This window comes from Malus domestica, chromosome 07, assembly GCF_042453785.1.
Source record: "Malus domestica chromosome 07, GDT2T_hap1".
Classification (NCBI taxonomy): Eukaryota; Viridiplantae; Streptophyta; class Magnoliopsida; order Rosales; family Rosaceae; genus Malus; species Malus domestica.
The window spans coordinates 3,648,769-3,665,202 of record NC_091667.1 but is presented as its reverse complement, the minus strand read 5'-3'; the positions used below and the strand labels follow the sequence as shown (position 1 = coordinate 3,665,202).

The following is a 16,434-nucleotide window of genomic DNA, read 5'->3' as shown; positions in this document are numbered from 1 at the left end:
TATCACCCATTCATTCTTCCGTTTGTTTTTAGACTAACATTCGTTACTTGTGCCGACTAGACAAGACGACTTCATCAACTACTTGTACATTTGCCTGAAGATTTGATGCGCCATCTACTTGAGTATTTGCACACTCGAGGGGGAGTGTTGTGACATATGCTCTAATACATATTGTGATTGTGTAAATCCTAAGTAGAGATAGATTAGGAATCCTTTGGGATATAGAAGATTTTTCCTAATAGACTTTGTATTACTTGGAGAGCAAGTTTCTCTCATTCTTATTACTATAAATAAAGGCACAAGGACTAGGGAATTAACACACACAATTTCTCAAGTCTATTCTCCATCTTTCTCTTTCTCTCTATGCCACATCCCTCAGTTAATATAGGCCACAACAATATATATATATATATATATATATGTGCGTTAAAATACAGGACACGCATTTTTGATACACATTTTGTAGCTCACTTCATAATGTTGTTTCAACAATCCGAATCATTTATATTTTAGTACATCGTTCATAGATTATCTTTGCAAAAAAAAGACAAATTTAAAACCATTAAGACATTCATGTGTAGTGAAGAAAATGAAAGAATAAGGTTCTACAAAGAAACACTAAATATTTAATCAAACAATCATTTGGTTTCGGATTTGGATTTGGATGATTTTTGGTAGACATGATCCTTGAGGTAATACATAAAAATTAATTAGACTGTTGAATTATTGAAATATATTATGAAGTGAGCTCCATAAAAACGTTTGTCCCCAGATTCTAACTTCTCTACATATGTGCATATGTATGGTTACTACTATCTACACACTGTAGAAAGATCAGTTTCCTTCAAACTTGTCTGTCCATTATGTAGACAGTACTCTTAAAGTTCCATTCTTATTTTTAAACCTATGATTTCTAATATGCCATCTGAGTGCATTGTAACAAAGTTAAAGGCCACATTGGAAGATGATGCATGCATCGTAAATGGATGTCATTTTCTATTGCCATGGCTATTCTTTCGCCATCTCTTGGCACCTAAAAATAATAACACTATCAAGATGATAATTAAGTGCACCCGCAAAGTACTGATCTATTTGATAAGTTTTGCAAGTCTTATTGCTCTCAGTGTATCAATTTCATATGTACATTCAAAAGAAAAAAAAAAGGGAAAAGTTTGTGGGTTTGTGGGTTTGTAATATAAAATATTCAAGCAAGCAACCAATGATGCTTGGATTTAGTCTGTTAAATACATAAAATACATACCAATAATTGTCTCAATACTTAGTACAATTGACAGAAAGTTATCATTCGACATTAAACTTAAGTTTGATTACCTAGTCGGCAATGCATTCAGCTTACAAGCCCTTTAAATTTGTATCTTTCCGACCAATTTCATAAAGTACGCTTAAAATTCCATGAAATAGTAACTCGATCCATAGAATCTGTACTAAATTTCTGTTATCCATTGGTCTCTCACACAGCATATACATATATGTATATGTGTGTGTATGTGTGTGTACATGTATATATAAGTGGACAAATTGCAAGAATATCACCCAATATATATATGTGTGTGTGTGTGTGTGTACATGTACATATAAGTGGACAAATTGCAAGAATATCACCCACAGCCATGCATATATGAATATTTCATCTGCTTTCACGGAAGGTTACCACACATATATTCTCTCCTCGCACAAATGGTTGACAAGTTTCTGGATTCTTAATGTCACGCACAAATCGGATTTGGTATAATATCTCCCAGCAGATAAATTAATCAATCAAGGAAATTAATTAAAAATATATATAAATAGTAGACTCTGGAGATATATATATATACACACACTTTTATGATGGCAGCAAAACTTTGAAACTTATCCACAATGACGACATAAGCAAGGAATTTGCTTGAACCCACCAAGTGTTTTTCTAAAATTGATAAGACCCTACTGACTTGCACCTTGCCAATGCCACTCTGTGCCATAGCAATTTTTATATAGTGGTGAATAACATATAGCCATGAACAATTGAACATGCATGCTACTGAAATATCTGCAACATAATCTCTCTCAAAATATCAAAAGAAAATCTGGTTGCCCTGAAAGGGGGTGAAGAGATTTCAATTTCCAGGATTTCTCCAAACTTCGATTGGTTTCTGGGAACAACGACGTTGATAATTTTAGTAATATTATTTCTGGACTTTGGTGCAATATTTGAAAATTTTGGGAGGTTTAGAGATATTTTAGGACAAATTTAAGTAAAGTTTTGATGAGTTTCAGTCCTAAGGTCTTAAAGTTTCTAGTCAATATATCACAAGTCTAATTTGAAATCCAAAGACATCAATTAGTAACAGTTGTTGTAGCTACCGTATGCATGTCTCTGCAACCCTCTACTACAATTTTCATCTTGATATAAGCAAGCACTATGGGGTACTAATTAATGTGAAAGAGGCAACATTTCTCAGAAAAAGATATACAATGACTTTCTTGTGAATAAATTTCAAATTGATGGGAAGATGAAGAACCTTGCATTGGGACTTTACTAGGCTTATAAGTTGGGTTACTCTCTAGATTGTCGATTAGTTTTATGGTAAAATCTCAACTTCTTTCATGGTATTAGAGCAAGTTATCGTAGGTGTGAAGCCCAACGCTCACAAGTGTTCCACATTACTCTATTTGTGTTGTCCATGTGTTAGGCTTGAAAATTCACCACATGTGAGAGAGAGTGTTCATAATAAATCCAACACTAATGAGAGGAGAGACCTTGCATAGGATTATATATAAGCTAGGCTACTGCTCATATTGTCAATTGGTTTTATGGTGGAACTTCAACTAATTTCTTCGCTTTTTGTATCCTTTTTGAAATACCCTAAAATACACTTTCACAACTTATCAAAAACAGGTAGAGCAAGGACCGATGAGGTTTTTTAGTTATAATGGTCCTCTTCTTTTTGAGAAGGTATGTGTCTGGCACACAACCATTGTCGAATATCTAATCTCGCTTAACTTTCGTCACTTAATATTCAAATAAATTAATGAGTTATCAAAAAGGAAAATGTATTCACTTTTAGTTACTTTTGTTAACCATATTATATTTTTTGCCCAAGAAAATATGCAGATATACACATGCACGTAACTTTCTAAATTGCCTGTATTTCAACTTTCTAAAATGCCTGTATTTCAACGGAAGTTTATGGAATCAATAATTCTCTTGGCTGCTTATACGTACTCAATTTGCATCTTTTTACCATATTAGTTCTAGACGCCTCCACAAAAATTGTGACCCCACTTAGTTCTGAAAATTCCCCAAACAGGTTTCATTCCACTCATAATCTCATTGTTTTTAAAAGTATTTGTGTTGGTATTGATTCAAAGGACACATTTAATTCACAAAATATAAAAATATAAATTGAAAAGAAAAAAGCTCCGAGCAAATTCCTAATTCTTGCTAATTAGGGCTTATTTTGGGGTTTAATTTTCTGATGTTATTCTTCTCACCAATGAAGGAAATATATATTGTACAAGATTGATTTACAAGGAAAGAAACACCAAATAATATCTATGCTAATTACATCATGATTACAAGGACTTAAACAGGTAACTAAGCTAATTACAAAGGTCAACTCTCCAACACTCCCCCTCAAGTTGGTGCATAAATGTCGTTCATGCCAAACTTGACGAGAGAGTTGTAGACCGCTTGACTAGCAACAGCTTTAGTTAAGATGTCCGCTAATTGATCCTCTGACTTTACAAACTAGAATTGAATAATATTCCCATCCAACTTCTTCTTAATGAAGTGTCTATCAACTTCCACATGTTTCGTGCGATCATGCTGGATTGGGTTATATGAGATATCAATCGCTGCTATATTATCACAAAACAAATTAGAAGCCGACATTGAAGGACACCCGAGTTCTTCGAGTAACCTCTGAAGCCATAATAATTCACATAGTCCTTTTGCCATACCTCTGTATTCCGCCTCTGCACTTGATAAAGCAACCACTTTCTATTTATTACTCTGCCAAGTCACTAAATTTCCCCCCACAAATGTAAAGTAACCCGATGTGGACCACATTCCCTGCCCAATTTGCATCGGTATAACCTTCTATCCTGCAATGACCATTCTTAGAAAACATGATGCCTCTACCCGGGGCGGACTTTAGGTATCGTAGAATGCGGTCAACCGCACCCATATGCGTATCACTCAGGAATGCATAAATTGACTAACAACACTTACTGCATATGCAATATCAAGCCTGGTATGAGATAAATAAATTAACCTCTCAACTAACCTTTGATAACGATCTTGGTTAGTGGGAACTTGATCAGGGTGCACGACAAGATGGTGATTTTGGACTATAGGGGTGTCAACCGATTTACTATCAAGCATTCCGGTTTCGGCTAACAAGTCAAGAACATATCTTTTTTGAGATAGAAATATACCCTGTTTAGATCGAGCTACTTCTATACCCAAGAAATATTTCAATCCACCAAGATCTTTCATCTCGAACTCGGTTGCTAAGTAATCTTTCAGGCTTGAGATTTCATCTTTATCATCACCCGTAACAATCATATCATCCACATAAATAATAAGTGCCGTCAATTTACCCATTCGACGTTTCAAGAAAAGTGTATGATTGGAATTGCTCTGTCTGAACCCATACTTCCACATAGCCGTCCAGAATCTACCAAGCCATGCCCGAGGGGATTGTTTCAATCCATACAATGCCTTATTCAACTTACACACCATTACGGGTTGTGAAACCGATGAATAACCAGGTGGAATATCCATCTACACTTCTTCTTTAAGATTACCATGTAAGAAAGCATTTTTCACACCAAATTGCTGTAATGGCCAATCCAAGTTAGCCGCCAACAAAAGTAACACTCTTACCGTATTAATCTTTGCTACCGGAGCAAATGTTTCTGTATAATCAACATTATACGTCTGAGTGTATCCCTTGGCCACCAATCATGCTTTGTACATTCAATTGACCCATCAGCTTTGTACTTGATGGTGTACACCCATCGACATCCCACTCTCTTCTTTCCTCGGGGTAGCAAAACTAAATCCCATGTTTGATTTTTCTGAAGTGCATCCATTTCTTCCTCCATTGCCTTGGTCCATCAATCATCAGATAATGCCTCCTTCAATGAACTTGGTGTGCTATCATTGGATATTTGTTGTACAAAAGCTTTGCTGGTTCTGATAATTTATATGATGACACATAGTTGGCAATGGGATATTTAGAGCCTTTCGTTGTTTCCGGTGAATATCGATTGGGTGGCTTTCCCCGGTTGTGCCTGAAAGGTAACTGATAACTCGGAACATCGGATACATCAATAGGGATAGTATATCTTACCTCAGGAATATTCTCTGGAGTATGGTTATCTGGCGATATTATATTCTGAGACAAGAGGGAGTAGTATTAGTAGAAGCCTCAAGATTGACAAGTGGCAGCACTGTTGCCGTGCCTGCCGCTGGTTCTGTGGGCAACAATGTTGCTTCTGTTGGCTGGGCTGGCAACTCAGCCATTGTGGGCTTGGCTACTGGCTCGGCTAATAGTGGCAGCGAAAGATCAGTGGTAGCAGTCATGGTCCAAACCTGCTCGTCATGCAGTGTCTCCTCCTGAAGCTGATGGTTAGAATAAGCCAGAGAGTAATACATCTCAGACTCAGAAAAAGTAACATCCATGTTAGTATACATCTGACATGAAGGAGGGTGGTAGCAACAGTACCCTTTCTGATGTAGTCCATACTCTATGAAAACGCAACAGAGAGCACATGGGTCAAGTTTTGTCCGTTGATTTTTATGTAGATGAACAAAGGCAACACATCCAAAAACTCGTGGTGGGAGCACCAAAACATACGGTAAAGGCATGAATGTAGCAAGAACTTGCAAAAGTGTAAGAAAATTCAATACTTTGGATGGCATGCGGTTGATAAGGTAAGTGGCAGTCTGAAGAGCAACATCCCCAGAGGAGCGGGGAACATTCGCCCCAATCAATAGCGATCGAGCTGTTTCTAATATATGGCGATTTTTGAGCTCAACCACCCCATTATGTTGAGGAGTCTGAGGACAAGTAGTCTAGTGAAGTATTCTGTGATTAGTTAAATAATGTGTAAAATCATTATTAACATATTCACCACCATTATCAAAACGCAAAATCTGGATTTTAGTAGAAAATTGTGTTTGAACCATGGTGTGGAATGTCTTAAACACTAGAAACACATCACTTTTATGCTTAAGAAGGTATAACCATGTCATCCGTGTGCAATCATCTATGAACGTTACAAACCACCTAATGCCAGATGAAGTAGTAATCGGACATGGTCCCCAAACATCCGAATGAACAAGACCAAAAGGAATAGCACTTTTATTAGAATTCAACGGATAAGAAACACGATGACTCTTGGCAAGTACGCAAGTATCACATTTAAAGTCTAAAACCGAACAACCAACAAATAAATCCGGAAACATATGCTGTAAATAACTGAAAGACGGATGACCCAAACGACGATGCCATAACCATATCTGACACCTTTTGTGATCAACGGCTCCTTGGGCGAGATTGACTCGTCATGTACTGACATCGTCCATAAAATAGAGATCCCCCCTCTTAGTACCACATCCAATTATCTCCTTGGTGAGAATATCCTGAATAAGACAAAACTTTGGATACAATAGTACACAACAGTTCAATTGCTCAGTAGCTTGGCCAAGAGACATCAATTTATGCTTTAGTGAAGGTACAAGTAGTGTATGCGGCAAAGAGAGGGTAGTCGTGAGGTGTACAGTGCCAACGCCAATTACTGGTGAGGTGACACCATTAGCATTAGTAATATTTCGTCGAAGTGGAACAATATCACAAGCTAAATCAGTGAGGTCATAGGTCATATCATATGGTCTGTGGCACCGAAGTCAATGATCCAACCAAACTGAGTATGACAATTATTCATATTAAAAGTATAACCACAATTACCTGAGGACTCCGGAGGCATGTCTGAAGAACTCGAAATAGGAGGATTCATGGTAGGGTCAGTTAGGGTAGTAGTGTTTAAGGTTGTAGTGTTTAGTATAGGGGTGGGATCGGTTAGGATGAAATTGTTTCCATCGTGGAGTGGTGGTAGGTTCTCCATGGGAGGGCCGAGTTTGCTTGAGGGAACGGGCAGAGCAGAAATCCTAGGATATCTGCTCTGATACCATGCTAATTAGGGCTTATTTTGGGGGTTAATTTTCTGATGTTATTCTTCTTACCAAGGAGGGAAATATATATTGTACAAGATTGATTTCCAAGGAACGAAACACCAAATAATATCTATCCTAATTACATCCTGATTACAATGACTCAAACAGGTAACTAAGCTAATTACAAAGGTCAACTCTCCAACAATTCTTTCTTGTTTTAATTTTTTTTTTTTAAAAGGGATCAGTTGGCGGCTTTGGCACGCCAGTCCTCCCTTTCGGAGATTGAGAACCAAACTGGGAACATCATGTTGTAGTGCTGATCCTACTCATCAACTATAATCATGAACAAAGCCAGAAACAAAACAAAAAGACTCAATAATAACTCTTTACCTTAATGGAACGTATCAATTAGTTAAAAATTATGTTATTTAGATGTACAAAATTAATATATTTGATGACACATACTCCATATAATGTCAACAAAAATGTCAATTTTGTGAGTTTAATTAATATAATTACAAGCGTAATATCTGCATGGCAAGCACTAGTTGTTGCTTAATCATATGCAAGAACAATCATTGATTCTCCACATACAAGTTGTATCTGCCGTGTACTGCTTTTTGTAGTTGTCACTGTTGTTGAGTATCATGGAGACACTCAACATTCATCAAACCAAATCTGTTTAAATTATTTCCACTAGCTGCCCTTCTACTTAACTTGTATATATGCTATTCGATTGCTGTTTCTCATTTTCAAACGGGAAAGAATAAACCTGCCTCTTTTTTTTATTTTGTTACACACTATTGTTTAATCTTACCTATCGTTTTCGTTTGATTTATTCATTTCGTTGGCCACAAACAAAAAAAGTGTTTCTTTCAATGCTGTTTTCAAATTTATATACGTGTCAAATTCATGTTTCCATCAATCTTAGGAGTTCATATATATTGAAATATTAAGAAAATAATTGATTAGCTGGAGAAACTTTGTGTTGGTTGAATTCCATAAATAATTAGGAGGAGAGGCACTAAAGGGTAAACGAATATAGTATTTAGAACCCACTAATAAGACAACTAGCATAAACTAAAGTTTGTTCTAAAGGCAAAATCTGTAGCAAATACTTATTGGCCTCGTGGGTTCCGTTAAACTCTTTCCATCATCCAAATGTACCAAACTTCAAAATACTAATTAAAAACTTCCAAGTTGTATACTGCAAAAATAAAAAAGGAAAGTAACTAAATATTAAAAACTTAAATATAATCTACACTTCTCACTTCTAATCTGGAATCCTCTTCTTCAGTTTGCTCTGCTAAGATGTATTTCGCTTTTAAATGGAAATATGCCACATTTAAAGTTCTGTCCAAAGGTTAGAAAATTAAAAAAATGAGAGGAATAAGAGTTAATTACTTCTTCTGGATTGGTTTAGATAACGAAAATATAATTCTAGTTTTTTCAATTTCAACATTAATCTTTTGTGAGGATACAATTCGAAGTTAAAAATTTAATTAAGAAACTTATTTCATACAAGTAACACGTTTGTATCTGTTCAATTATTTTTCCTTTTGTTTTTCACGTGGAAATTTAGAGTTATTTTGTTGATTGTAAAGATACTGATAGTTGTTCATTACAATGTTCAAATTTTAGTTGGAGAAAACAATGATATAAAACCATTTACAGTACTGCAAACTTCTACAGTAAGAACCTAGCTCTTTATTTTTGTAAACATCTAAAAAGTTGTCTTCTATTATCTTTATCATGTAGCGTCATTGCAATGTTAATTGTGAAAACTCAAAAATGCAGCTGTGTAATTGTCTAATTAATCAAAGGATCGTAGATTTAGCTTATTGAACTTCACGAGAGGAATTTGAAACATTTTGGTTGAACTAATCAAATTTAATTTTCTTTTCTTTTGTGCTGATATGGTTTGTGCATTTAGTGTCCATGTGAGGAAATGTAGTATGCAATTCAACAGAACAACTGAAAAATATTTATATTTCTTGGAAAATATATGCATGCGCAATTTAGCACATCAGCCACACTTCCATTATATAATATATTTGTTTTCCAAATTATAAACCGACTCATTAATATCATATATGGATAGATACACTATTTGAAAGTGTTTTTAAATGACTGAAAGCGCTTTGGTGAAATTGATTTTGAGTTCCAAAAGTATGTTAAGTGCTTTTTTGTTTTAAAAATATTATCATCAAAAACATTTTCTGTCATTCTAAAAACACTTTAAAACAAGCTTTATTAATGTTGTAAGCTGAAATAGAAAGGAACGAAGTTACCCGAAAAAATGTAAAAGCCTTGAGTGGTGAATGATTCTTGGGATGAGTCGCGGACTAAGTCGCTCTCTTTAAGACGTTTCGCGGCTCTGCCCAAAGTGTGCAAGCAATTCACAAACACCACGTCGTCCCCAGGATAAAACAGCCCAGAACCTTCTTCTAATAAGATTCTTCCTTGCCCACCGGAAGAACCTTCGAACTAAACCTTTTCGATATGTTGCTTTTTAAATTAATATGTAAAACTATTTTTTCTTACTCTGTTAGCTACAGAACCTTCGCATAACAAGTATATATATATATATATTATGTATATATATATTATGTATATATATATTATGTATATAAAGAGACGTTGAGGGGGTAATTGGGGTTGCAAAACCGTTGCAAATCAAAACGGACAAATCATAAAAGCCACAACGGGACAAAATCAAAACATGAATAAATTCAAACCGGAAATAAAAACAAAACGGTTTGATTGCATAACTCCTTAAGCCAAAATTAATTTGACTTTTAATATTGATAATAAAGCAAAATGTTGTGTATATAATATTGGTAGTAAAACAAAACATAAATATATTTAAATATTTAAATAAAAACATATTTGTTCCAACAATTAACATCAACATTTACAACAAAATTGACTCTCAATCATCCCAATGAAAGACTTTAAAAACCTAAGAAGCCACCTCATGGGCGGCTTTGTTACACTTTCGAGGTGAACCTAAATACAATGGACTACAAACAGAAACCTAGCACACGAATGTCACGAACAATTCCCTCTACCAACATCTCCGTAGTCTCCCCACATATGTCACTGCCTTTGCATCTGTCTCTACCTCCACAATAGTAAAACCTCGCACCACATATGCTGTCAAACCCGCACGAATGGTCATTCATAGTTGCAAAAAAACAAAAAAATATTGAAGTCACGATGCAAGAGACTTGTAGCTCAATTACTTTGGTGAAATTGATTTTGAGTTCCAAAAGCATGTTAAGTACTTTTTTGTTTTAAAATTATTATCATCAAAAACACTTTCTGTCATTCTTAAAACACTTTAAAACGAGCCTTATTAACATCAACATTTACAACAAAATTGACTCTCAATCATCCCAATGAAAGACTTTAAAAACCTAAGAAGCCACCTCATGGGCGGCTTTGTTACACTTTCGAGGTGAACCTAAATACAATGGACTACAAACAGAAACCCAGCACACGAATGTCATGAACAATTCCTTCTACCAACATCTCCGTAGTCTCCCCACATATGCCACTGCCTTTGCATCTGTCTCTACCTCCACGATAGTAAAACCTCGCACCACATATGCTGTCAAACCCGCACGAATGGTCATTCATAGTTGCAAAAAACAAAAAAATATTGAAGTCACGATGCAAGAGACTTGTAGCACAATTACTTAAGAGTGTTTATACACACGATGTCCTAAAATGCATGTTCGAGTGACCCCTAAACCCATGTCTCTTGCACACAACAAAGTCACTTTATGATGTAATATTCATTACTTCTCTTTATTGATTTTATACTTCACTAAATACTTGTGTACATATTTGAACAATAATTATAGGTTGTTCTTATACATTGCAAACATGGGCTCAATCAAGCTAGGTAGAGAAATGTACGTGCTACCCTTCTTGTATTTAAGTCCGAACACTTTCTAATCATAGTTTAGAATAGATTAGAATATCGCTCAAATAATTAGGTTGTGCATTTGGTTTGATGTTTAAACTTTGCCTCCACATTATGTTAGCATTTAATCTCAAATTACCATCTCCATATTTTGTTAATTTCCTTTGGTATGTCACATGTGAGATTTGGCTACAATCATGTATTTGATACAATTAGCATCTCGACAATCAGATGGTGATTATATTAAACACATATTCATATAAATTATATTTGACCGTTAGATGGTGATTGTATTTAATACATGTAAGTATTGTAGTCAATCTCGTCCGATCTATTGGGGATGTAAATCAAGCCACAAAACCTAGTAAGAACAATGACACTATTATTCAAGATCCTTTCGATAACATTGTCGACATGTAGCGAATGGAAGAAAAGAAAAAATCATTTACAAGCTATTAAAAAGCAAGATATGTGCTCTTCAGTTTCTCCGAGATACTGAATCATCCTTGGGAAGAGCAACGTAGTTAATGGGCGTTACGTTATGTGCCCTTCCGCTTTCCTTGCGTTCCTTTCCAGCTGAGACTCCATGACGGCCTAAAGGTGTGCGGCGATTGATTGGTGTGCCAACCATGGTGTTAGCACTTGTGTTCTGTCCCAATGGCTTCTTTGTAGAAGGCCTTGAACCAAAGATTGCCTCCTGTTCTGCATTATGTTGTTCTTGAAGCCGTTTTTGCTCCTGTAAAAATTAACCATAGGCCAAATCGTTATTAGCTTTTTCTCCTAATTTCGATTGACATGTTTCGCACAATCCATTAGAGCAGCAGAAACAATGCATTTGCGGAATGAATGGTGATAAATAGCAATAGCATGCATAGCAATTAGGTACACAGTTGGCAATAGATGAATTGTTATCAAGATGATCGATCATATCCAGGAGTCATGACAGAAACACAGATATGAAGAGACTAAAGTCGCCAAATTGACACAGAAAAATGAGATTATATCTACTTTCCCAGTAGCAATTACGGTACATTTAGCATTTTATGCAACAGATTAAACTATAGGATCAGAAGATGGGCAGTGGACATTATTTGCATTGCAGAAATAATGAAAGTCTGGATGGCAAGGTGTTTCATCTGCATATTAGCTAATGGTGGAGTAAAAGTAGCAAGTCCAGGCATACCCGAGATTTACGCTTCTCCTCCTCTCTCTCCTGTCGTTGTGCAGTGTACTCCTCCAACGTATGTAACAGAGGAACCTGAAATTCATCTAGTTGTTGGACTAAGCACAGCAGATTAAGATAACATAGAACTTCTAAAAACAAAAACATCTAATAAACCATATTTGATTACCTTGTCATATAAGAAGGGGATTCCTTTCTCAATCTCCCAGGCTTTAACTTTGGCAGTCAAATTTTCGATGATAGCTAGTAAAAGAAGTATTTGTTGTCAATAAATAAACTTCCAATAATCACAAACAAGACTACATGTAATAAACACAGAAAGAGAACCAGGCACTGCAGGCACATTGAACTTCATTTCAATATAATTTCAGTTTCATGAAATTGTAGTTCCATAACCAAACAAAAGTGCGTCTTTAAATATTTTATGCTCGAAGCCTCAAACAAACAAAAGTGACTTTCAGATCCAGTTTTAGCAACAATTAACGTCACTCAAACCCAAATAGATCCCGCTCTCGAACTTGGAGTTGCAAGTAGCACAAAATTTCTCTTCTTTCTGGAAATTTAGGAGAACAGAATAAAGAGTGTCTAGTTGGTTGCTTCCCCACAAAACCAGGTCTGAGAAGTATGATTTGTTTCTTCAAAGTGTAGAAATTTCAAGAGATATGAACCAAGGTTTTCAGTCGAGAAGAACAAGATCGCTGGAGTGAAAAACAGCTACACATTTTTCACCTCACAGTGAATGATAATTTGTGAATACAAGCAAGCATGAATTCTTTTCCTTAATTTTGCTTCTCCGCAGGTCATAAAGTGAGTTTTTTTTTTTTTTTTTAAACGAACAAGTATACTCACCATGAATTCTATGCACAAACTATGAGGTATGATGATTATCAAGTCAACTGAACAGATAAATAAACAATGCACCTTAAGTATAGAAATAAAAATACAGAAGGATATAAAAAATGCCAAAGAAATTATACAAAAAATACTTTCAAACAAATTCAAATGCGGTTATGCTACAAATAAACAGTAATACCAAAATTCTGGAGTGAGTCATTAGGAAGTCAAAGTATTCATTACTTCTTATATATGATCCAAGACCCTAAGTAGGCCAATAAAGTTATGTAAAAAAAATAAGGTCAGATAAGCATCTTCAGGGCATAGAGAACAAAGTACACCGATAAAAGTGAAAACACATTTGTCTAACAAGTATTATTATACGAGATCCAAACTGCTCTAAAACACGATTAAGTGCTCACATGGTATTTTTCCAGCCAGAATCCGGGCTTTCTCAGCACGCTTTAAATTTTTGTGTGCTCCTCTTCCTGCACTGTAGCGATTTTCATCCTGAAAGAAAAAAGAATAGAAAATTCAACATAAAGAAAATTTCTTATTTCTTCCTGAATAAGCTCCAATATGCTATAAAGGAAGTCAAACATGATCAGGGACTTAGCCCCAAGCAAAATTGTCGATGTATTGAACCTTTCTAAGACCATGTTTTGTTACCTCTTCAATGTGGAATGCCCTTCATCATTACTACTACCACTACCCTACTCATTTTCAGGCTTCCCTTAACAATTGCTTGTTTAACACGAATCATATCATTAGCCACAATACCATGTTAGCTTGGTTGAAACTTTGTTATTTTTTTCTTAACTTCTAAATAAATGGAATCGCTTCTCATCCGTTCACAACTTGTCTAAACCTATTCCACCAACATGTTTCTTAGATACACAATAGATGTACTAAAAAATTATAGCTCAAGAAATTCTATTCTATAGTTTTCCAACCTTATCGGTATTGTTGACCAGATGATTCTCTAAAACCAGATCTCCACTTCAACCCTCAAGCCACCACAAATCTACAGGTAATTTCTCTTCCATCCCACTCTATGTGGTCTATGCATATGATTAACCCAAAATACCAAATATGATCACTCTTAGTCTTTACTCGTTTAGTCACTTGACCAACATGTTATATAGACCGTTGAAAATAATAGTTCTGAACAAAATGTAAACTGTTACTTTATACTTTTACCTTTTCATACTCATCAAGCCACTTTTCCTCCTCAGATGCAAACTTGCACTTCTCTACCTTGTCCAAAATATCCTTCCTGCTTAGGGCTTGCTCTTTGGCCTTTAGAATCTGATCATCCATGCTTGAAAGCAGTTCAGACAAACCAACACTACCTGTAAATCCATATGCAATCATATTTCACCATCATAATTGAAAAGTTTATTTTAGAGCTATAAACAAGGGACCAAGATTATAGAAGGTTGTTAAGACCAGAATCTATGAGACTGCTGAGGATCTCTCTAGCTGAATCACTATCTACATCCATGTGGACCCCTCTGTAAATTTCTTCCAGCTCACTTTGCCTCTTGAATACCAACTCCTTCATCTTGCTGGCTTTCAAAACATTCAACCTCTCAACTTCAACCTCAGTCTAGAAACAGTGAATTTCCAGTTAGTCATTAAAATTACAGCACAACGAAATTCTAAGATAAACTGGAGATGATAATTAGCACCTGTTCAATGACATCTAGGGAAAGGCATCCTTGCCTAGACACCTCATCAACTGAGGAAGAAATTATGCTCGTAACATGGTCAAATCTCTTCTGTTCATCAATTGGTGTCTCAATCAGATTCCACAGTTCTATCAGTTTGCTCCCAAGATATTGCAGCTACAACAAAACATATACCAATTGAGTAAGAAGAATGTCGAAAAAAATGGAAGTGTAACAGAGTTAACTTCCGTGTAAGTACTGGGAAATTAAAGTGCGGAGTTTTACAGACTAATTCAAATAAGTAATAATACATTGCCAATTCATGCAGGTCACCTTATGTATCAAATAGTTAGTGACAGAAAAAAGAGATCAATAATGAGTTACCTTTTGCAGTCTTTGTTGTTTCTCTTGCTTTAATGAATCAGTCAAAGTCGTCAATCTGGCAAGAGTATCATTACTGATGCTCCTGGACTGAGCAGAGGACTGATCCGTCAAGCTTGGGTGAACTTTGTTGATTGTCTTACAGAAATCAATTGACATTACAACCGAGAGTTCATGGATGATGTTTACATTAGCACTTACTCTCTCTAGACGCAAAACCTGCACAAAGGATCCAGAAAAACCCAATTGCAAACACAAGAGAAATTCAGAACCCGAATTAAATTGAAGACTATCGGTGAGCCAAAAACAGAACCCCAACTAGTACCTTCTCTCTTTGAAGCTCCTCAAGATGCGACTGAAGCTCCCGCAACCTCTTCACACTCAAATCGCGCTCGTCAAGTCCTGGATCATCCACATTCCCAGACACGCCAGTCCCAGCTATTTCAGCCGAAATCCTTGCAATCTGGGACAGAACTGCTGAAAACTCCTTGACCCTTTTCTCCTTCTTCAAGGTCAATTCGTCCAGAACAGGTTTGAGGGCAGACAATTGATCTTTGAGAGTTCCTCTTCCGCAAGAAAAGGAGTCAACTTCTCCAAGGGCCAAAGCAAGGGCCTTGATCTGGGCTTGGCTGTCCGCTAAGTACTGGTGCAATTCGGCACTGTGCTTCCTGGTCATTTCAACCTTCTTCCGGTAAATATCGAGACACTCTTGCTCAAGCTGTAGAAGCATCTTGTCCCTCTGATCGTCACTCTCCCCAATTTCATCCCAAATTATCTGAAAAAATTCAAAATCCGAAAAATCCCAATTAAACCCTTTCATCTTCCGCCGCCGAAAATAGCGAAATTCACCTGGAAAACGAAACGAAAAGAAGACCAGCGAGCGAGAGAGAAAGAGAAATGGAACCTGCAATTCGCGGAGGAGAGAAGCGCAGGTGGTGCGGGAGGGAGAGACGGACGAGGGCTTCGTGGTCATGGCGAGTGACGACACGTTAGGATTGAAGCGGCGTCGTTTTCAAGATTCGAGTAGTAGCAGCACTTGAGAATTGGAGGAGAAAGGGGACGAGCACACCCTAGAGAGAGAGAGAGAGAGAGAGAGAGAGAGAGAGAGAGAAATGTGGTGGCGTTACGATTACGACACCGTTTTCTGGGTTTGTTTGACGAAATTGGAATGTGATTAATTGTGAGGTATGAATGCGAGAGAGGGAAATGTTTTTTTCGAAAACGGAACTGCGGATTTATCGGATGTTTT

General features: G+C 36.3%; 1 protein-coding gene across 2 annotated transcripts; it reads right to left on the bottom strand.

Annotated features, from left to right (window-relative positions):
- Positions 1–11,479: 11,479 nt before the first annotated feature.
- LOC103420516 (65-kDa microtubule-associated protein 5) lies at positions 11,480–16,434 on the bottom strand. 2 transcript variants are annotated; one of them, XM_029105164.2, is made up of 11 exons: positions 16,090–16,331; positions 15,511–15,960; positions 15,189–15,404; positions 14,894–14,981; positions 14,826–14,851; positions 14,584–14,743; positions 14,335–14,486; positions 13,557–13,644; positions 12,470–12,543; positions 12,301–12,375; positions 11,480–11,853 (listed from the first exon to the last, which is right to left on the bottom strand). In XM_029105164.2, exons 1-11 carry the CDS (start codon positions 16,156–16,158, stop codon positions 11,596–11,598), a joined length of 1,656 nt encoding a protein of 551 aa, XP_028960997.1. In that variant the 5' UTR covers positions 16,159–16,331; the 3' UTR covers positions 11,480–11,595. The 2 variants fall into 2 exon arrangements, with proteins under 2 accessions (XP_028960997.1, XP_017183619.2); XM_017328130.3 differs by having other exon boundaries at positions 14,826–14,981; positions 16,090–16,434.

Coding starts and splice junctions, on each gene's coding strand:
- LOC103420516 (XM_017328130.3), bottom strand. CDS start 16,158: ATGACCACGAAGCCCTCGTCCGTCTCTCCCTCCCGCACCACCTGCGCT. Junction 15,961..16,089: donor CTCTCCTCCGCGAATTGCAG/GTTCCATTTCTC, acceptor GAATTTTTTCAG/ATAATTTGGGATGAAATTGG. Junction 14,487..14,583: donor CAGCAGTCTCATAGATTCTG/GTCTTAACAACC, acceptor ATGGATTTACAG/GTAGTGTTGGTTTGTCTGAA.